Source organism: Carassius gibelio, chromosome B9 (assembly GCF_023724105.1).
Source record: "Carassius gibelio isolate Cgi1373 ecotype wild population from Czech Republic chromosome B9, carGib1.2-hapl.c, whole genome shotgun sequence".
NCBI lineage: Eukaryota > Metazoa > Chordata > Actinopteri > Cypriniformes > Cyprinidae > Carassius > Carassius gibelio.
In genome coordinates this window covers 19,051,578-19,058,824 of record NC_068404.1, presented here as the reverse complement: position 1 = coordinate 19,058,824, position 7,247 = coordinate 19,051,578, and the positions used below count along the sequence as shown (strand labels likewise).

General features: G+C 36.5%; 1 protein-coding gene across 2 annotated transcripts; it reads left to right on the top strand.

Moving 5' to 3' along the window:
* The first annotated feature begins 261 nt into the window (after positions 1 to 261).
* LOC127964531 (granzyme B) lies at positions 262 to 2,272 on the top strand. 2 transcript variants are annotated; one of them, XM_052564754.1, is made up of 5 exons: positions 262 to 414; positions 1,168 to 1,315; positions 1,422 to 1,590; positions 1,670 to 1,925; positions 2,055 to 2,272. In XM_052564754.1, the coding sequence occupies exons 1-5, from the start codon at positions 369 to 371 to the stop codon at positions 2,117 to 2,119; spliced, it is 684 nt and encodes a 227-aa protein (XP_052420714.1). In that variant the 5' UTR covers positions 262 to 368; the 3' UTR covers positions 2,120 to 2,272. The 2 variants fall into 2 exon arrangements, with proteins under 2 accessions (XP_052420714.1, XP_052420713.1); XM_052564753.1 differs by having other exon boundaries at positions 1,670 to 1,930.
* The last annotated feature ends 4,975 nt before the right edge of the window (positions 2,273 to 7,247 follow it).

Genomic DNA, 7,247 nt, shown 5'->3' with positions numbered 1-7,247 from the left:
TGGATGTATTTGAGCTACCTAAGAACACTGAGAATATTCCTGCTCATGTGGAATGCTCCATTGCTGGCTGGGGGATGAAAAAACCCAGAGGACAAGCATCAGATGTTCTGCAGGAAGTCAGCCTCAAACTGCAGTTCAGCCTTGAGTGTAAAAACAAATGGAAACAACAATTTAACTCTGAGAAAATACTATTTAATTACGCTTTGTTCCTTTGACGTAGCTGTTTGTTGGATAATGGCTACTTGTTATTTTACACATATTTGTGGTTTGAGGTAAGAGTGGGAGGAGTTACACATCCTAGAAAGTGGGTTTGAGTAGTATTTTTGAAGTATATTTACAATTACTGCTTAAACACAGGCTGTTGCACCATGGTTCTGTATTCTTTTCTTCTTCTCCTTGGTATCTCTTTGGCTGGTAAGATATCACTTATTCATTTCTTTTCCTGAATTTATATTGTTACACTGCCTGATAATTGTAGCAAAATGCAGTGTGAATACTGAAATGCATTCTGAGCCAAATGTGCAGAAAATGGTGATTTAAATGTCTTTTATTTTTCTTAAATGCATTGACACTTACACTTAAGAGGTTTGAATTGCATTTTCATTAAATACCCTGCGATCAGTGTAGACCAGTCAACTTGCATTTGAAAATCCATTCCAAGCCGATCACGCCCCCAGCCTGTCAGTCATTATATCAAGGCTGGGCTCGGCAACAAGACGCACAATAGATCAATATCCCCCATTAACCAAACGCTTTTCTCCTGCCTCTACATCTCTCTCGTTTTACACTCTGATTGATGCACATAAGCAAACAAACAGTGCAATTCTACACTTATTTACTTGCCACCTTAAACCATGGCCACATCGGACGTGACAGTTGTAACTTATAATGGATTCAATACTGTTGTTTGTCACTCTGCTCACGTCCGTAGTAGACACGGTGTTGCCTTCCTCTCTGCAGATCCCTCAGTCTGTGTTATGAGAACTGTTACCAGTTCTGGTTGACCTAATTAATGCAGTCTAACATTACTTTAATGGATTGGAATAATAGAAATGTGCTAGTGTGTTATGTGTAAGTGACGTTAAAGAGATGGGTCTTTAATTATGTCCCTTCTTCATTCAGTGCCTAATTTAATACTATGAGAATTACTCATCTTTTTTATTGCAGGTGGGATGGAGAGTGGTATTATTGGAGGAAAAGAGGCTAAACGTAATTCCAGGCCATACATGGCATCTATTCAAAATAATAAATGTCACACATGTGGAGGGATGCTGATCAGAGAGGATTATGTTCTGACAGCGGCCCACTGTCTGAAGTGAGTATGTCTCTGGCTTCATTATTATTATGATTATTATTTAGTTATTTAAATACTTTACAACTAAAAAACATAACTACACACTTTTTATTTATTATTTCTGCAGTCTCGATGTTAACTCAGATCTGGACAACGTTGAGGTTGTTCTGGGAGCTCACAGCATCAACAAGGTGGAGAAGAACCAGCAGAGAATCCCAGTGATGGAATACATCAAACATCCTTTGTATAAAAAGAACAACGAGCAGGACTTAAGCTATGATATCATGTTACTAAAGGTATTTTCACCTTCACCTGCTATAATTCTATATTTTGCGCTTTGTCTGCTCTCTAGACATTATATAATGTTATTTGCAGCTGAAGAACAAAGCCAAGCTGAATAAATTTGTGAAAGTTATACATCTTCCTAAGAAAAATAAAAAAACACCAGCTAATGTTAAATGCTCCATTGCTGGTTGGGGGTTAAAATCCCCAAAAGGAAACGAGGCATCAGATGTGATGCAGGAAGTCAAGCTTAAACTGGAGGAGAACTCAAAATGTAAAGAAATGTGGCAGCATTACTTCAACCCTGAGATAATGATCTGCAGTGTTTCAGATGGAAAACATGCTTTTTGTAAGGTATTATATTATATTATATTATATTATATTATATTATATTATATTATATTATATTATATTATATTATATTATATTATATTATATTATATTATATTAATATATTTCTTTCCTTCTTATTCATTAGGGGGATTCGGGAAGTCCTCTTATCTGCAAAACTATACCACAAGGACTTGCTTCATATACCTTTGATGGTAACTGTACAAATACAGTATATCCTCAAGTTTATACAAAAATCTCATTCTTCCTCCCTTGGATTAAAAAGATTATTGGCTAAATAACGATGAATAAATAAATTAAATGAATAAATACATTTGATCAATCAATAAATACATTTGGATCTTATATTAAAGGTGATTTTTTTTTCACTTTCAGATTTTTTTTAATCTGCATCTGCTAATTACTTGTTCCTGCTGCAGTAGTCAAGATCTTAGTGCATTTGGTTTTAGACAGTTTGAGATTAATATTAATTAATTGAAACCCATATAAATAAAATTAACTGCAGTATGTGTTAAGACATTAGAAGGCCATAGATCACAAATGAAACATTAATTCATAAATAATTATTAGTTGTACAACAGTGTAAACACGTAGCTTGATTAGTTTTACATACTTCACACTTTCACACTTTTTGCTTTTAAATGGGTAAACTAGTTTTAAATAATGATTTGATACTCATCAAATTAGTCTATTACTGCGAAAACTTTTTTTGTTGCTCATGTATTTTAATGGTGACCTTGTGAAATGAAGCCTGGGGTTCATCATTTAATAAAAAAAATTTTTTAAATCACTGTTTGTTATAAAAAATCTTACATAATATGTTTCAGATTTGAGAAAGTTACATGAGCTCCATTGTTGTCCTTTGTAGATGAAACATTTCCAGCTAATGTGACTGTTGCTCACTAAATAACGAGGAGAAAGTGCATCAAGGATGCTGCAGGAAATCGCTCTCTATTTGCTGCTCTCCTCAGAATGTAGAATCATGTAGCAGTAAAACTTCAGTTCAGAAATATACATCTGGTTACAGAATTATGGCACCACTGGACTTCGGAACAGTGGAAACATGTTCTGTGGAGTGACATCCCGCTTCTCTCTTGGGCAGTCAGTTACCTGGAGTTATGCCAACTGTAAAGTTTGATGGAGGAATGATAATGGTATGAGGCTGTTTTTTGACAAAAACGGACCTGAGTCATATTGCGTGTTGCAGTGTTTCATAAGCCTTTGTATTTATATAGTCTTAGTTCGTACCTAAGGATTCCACTTCCGAAGTCTATTACACTATTACAAGTACTTGCTGCTTTGCTGCCTCTAGTGTCCATTTTTGTTGGAAACTGCAGTGATAATACTACATATTTTGCGTCTTGCAATTTTTTTTTTTCCACAATTACGTTTTCATCATGAGATCACGTAACGTTAGCTTAACCACATCAAACACCTTAGGGATGAACTGGAGATTGCTACCCAGGCCTTCTTGTTCAACATTAGTCCCTGACCTTACAAATGCTTTACTGGAGGAGTGGGCAAAATTTCCACAAGAATCTCACCTCTCAACAATAATCACTTCAACTGTCTGATTCAGTGGAGGCTTGTGGGTTTTAAAATAGAGGAGACACTAACTTTATTGGTCTGGTGATCCCTGCCGATTGCTATTATTAATATTTGCTTAACCACTTTAAAATGGTTTTCTGGCAACTTTTAGTCAGAAAATGTAAAGAAAAGGACACACATACAGCAAGATAATATAATTTCACTTACTCCATAAAATTCTGGGTTAAAAGAGAGCTGCCTGTTGTGCTATTTAATAAAGCCAGCTGCTGTTGCCTGTATCCATCCAGGAACATCCAGGCATGTTCTCCCTTTATTTTTTCTTTGTATATATATACATATACTTTTTGAATGACAACTTGGCAAATCTGTTGGCAATCAAATATTAAATATATTGCAACTTACAATAAGTACTTGGTACATTATCAGTACAGTGCAAGCCATTCAAACTAATAGCCAGTAATTTATGTCTCTATGATGATTGGTTGATACAGAAGGGAGACTAGCCTCCCCTGCAAGGTTTCTTTTCTCAACACTCCTCAGCGCTGAAAGTGAACACTTGATTGTGATTGCCTCTTTTTTAACCAAAGTAGGCACGAGAGCTAAACTCTCTCCTGGCCTCACCTCCCCTTCTCTATAACTTAACATTAGGGGTTGTAATTACATCAGCAGATTCGGCACATTGGTAAAAGAAAAGCGGCATTTTCCAACTTCAATAACATGTTATGGCATTACATCTATGAAATATAAAATAAAAATGCACATTCAGAGACATGAACTGAAATTAATTGTGAATTTTAGAACAATTAGACCTTCTTGTGCCATCCAAGTGGCAATATTTGCTCATCCCCACAGCCATATAAAGAGAGAAAGTGCTTTATTTTGCAGTAAAAAACAAACAGGTTTTTCTACCATTTAAAAATCAATAATGTATTCATAACTATCAAAGACATGATATAACTGGCATAATAAAAAAAATTATGAATAAATATTTTAAAATATATAATGAAAACAAGTGTTCCCCTGAAGTTGTCTCACTGGTGTTACCATTTAACAAGAATAATTTATTTTGAAATAAAAATAACACTGATGACATCACTTGACTTCATCCTTCCTATTTTCTTAATATCAATGAAAAAAAGGCCCATGTTAAAGGGATAGATCACTTTGAAATTAAATTTTGGTATGTTTTAGCTTACCTGAAGGGCATCCAAGATGTAGGTGTCTTTATTTCCGCAGTATACTTTCAATTTTGATATTATTAGGTCAAACCGTTCTTGTCTGTCAAGCATATAATGGAGGTCTATGGTCACCACCTCAAAGAGCATGCATAGAGAAGTCCAAATTAAACAATTCCCCATCGTAAGTAAACATTGATGACTTAAGACACGAAACGAGCGGTTTGTGTGAGAAACCTCTTATACACAACTACGTCCAAGTGATCTGAGGGCATGCGCGCTTCCTGGTGTGTGACGTGGCTCAGTCTGCGTAAGCGCCGGAAAGTGCCAGAAGTGATCTCTTGCATGTGTACGTCACTCATTGTTTACCATTTACCACACGATATGTCACCAATCTGCACTGTCTGATATATAATGTAATAATTGTAATTAATGAATTGGTTTATAATGTCATGATTCTGCCCTCGTGTCCTTGATTTTTTTCCTAGTCTTGAGGCAGGATCATGACAGACCCGTGTTTTGTGTACAAGCGCATGGCCTTGTCTTTGGGCCATGTGCTTGTGTTGTCTCGTTCCCTTGCCCCGCCCCCCTTGTTAACCTAGTCGTGTCTTGATTGTCCCATCTGTGCCACCTGTCGTGTCTTGATTGTTCCCCCTATTTAGATCTCCTAGTGTGCTCTGTCTTGCGTCGGTTCATTGAGATTTGTTCCCTAACATTTGTGTTTGTACCTCGTCTGAGATTATTCCACAGCTACGATTGTTCCTGAAGAAGTGTTTTGTATTACTGTGAGTGTTTATTTGTAGTCAGTAGGGCTGTAGGACTAGAGTCCGGTCTTGGACTCGAGTCCGGACTCGAGACATTTTTCTGTCGTCTCGGACTTGTCTCGGACTCGTTGCATTTGCACTCGGACTTGTCTCGGACTTGGCCATTGGACTCGCCAAGTCTTCTAGTTGGTCTCGACCGAGTCCAGCAAAAAAAAAAAAAAAAAAAAAAAAAATGTATCCTTCAAAACAAAACCACATTTGCATGATGTCGCGACAGACGCGACTGAAAACGTGTGGAAAACGCTAGGCGCGCCGCTCTCCTTATTTCCAAAGCACTCTGTAATCAGCGCTTGCGCTCCAGTGGCGTCTGCTGTTGCTGGGCAACCATGACCCGCTCTCCATGAAGATGCATAAGTTTCAGCAAATAATAAATGGATTTCCAGCTCTGATAATAGATTCATTTAAAAAATGTCTATCCTTGATCATCTGTTTCTCCATCTCAGCTTTCAGTATTGTTCCGGGAAAGGATGTGCATGACCAGCGGTGCACTTGCTGCGACCTGAAAAGTTTATATGTTTCTAATTTAATTTTCTATGTTAGATTGTGTTTTATTTACGTCTACACCTAGATCGCCTCAAACGTCCCCTTTACAATAATGAAATACTAATTGTTGTACAGTATAGGGGTTGCAAGACTTCTGATTTCTACTAGTCGATTTTTTTATAAAAAAAATGCTTGAGTTACTCGGCTACACGTGGTTCATGCTATTGCAAATGAAAACACTAAATATTTTTTTTTAATTGATAAACGCTTATTAATGTATAGCCTTATGCAACAGTTACATATATAAATTTTAAAAACTTTATAATTATGACATTACATATTTAAATTGTAACAGCCAGTATTTGTATCTGTAACAATCACAAAATGTTTCCTGTCTGCATTCGGATACAACATCGTACAGTTACTTGATAAGACTGTTATGACTTTTTATATTTTTTTCGTAGTTATCACTGAACAAGTATGTCGTGTTAAACTAAAATAATTATTAATTTCTAAAATAATATTTATCATGCAAGCAGAGAGATGTCATGACAAACGTTTAGTGATCATTTGAACACGACTGAATCCATTCAATGCGCACATTTTCAGTACGCAGAACACTTTAAGCGAGTCTTAATGTTAATGAACTTCAGTAAACAGATGAGTGTGTTCTGCGCAAACCAGCAAAAGGTAAATATGCAAACATGTAGGACAAGTAGACAATGTATCCATATCTATGTTGATTATTAGCCTACTTTTGAGAGAGAACTGATTTGGTTTTTGAGAGACTGAGACGCGCAGCGCTGCTGTTTGATTGGTGAGCGCGCTGTGCTTATTCCATTCATTCGAATCATACCGTGGCCTAAGCTTTAAATCATTGCCTTTTAAATATATACAAATACTATAACGTGTATGATGTAGCCTATTATTATAGGTAAAATTACTCTTGCAACGCTCTGATTTCTGAGAGATGCGCATGCAGAGAGGCGACAACAATGCGGTGTTTGATTTGCGCTCTTTTCACTCATAAAGTTTACATTCATTCACTTCTGGCGCTGATGCCCTGGCTCACCTGTTATCTAGCAAACACCAGACTGTGTCAGCTTCAGCCGAGTATTCAGGCAGAATTATTCCTTGTGCGTTATTCGTTTTTTAAGCCATTATCCTTGCCATTCCGAATAAGGAATTCGGCTTCAGGCACAACCCTAATTATTACATTACATATTTTATTTTTACATGCAACATAGATAAGGCCATATAGTAACAGCTCCACGCAATATTGTAATTCTG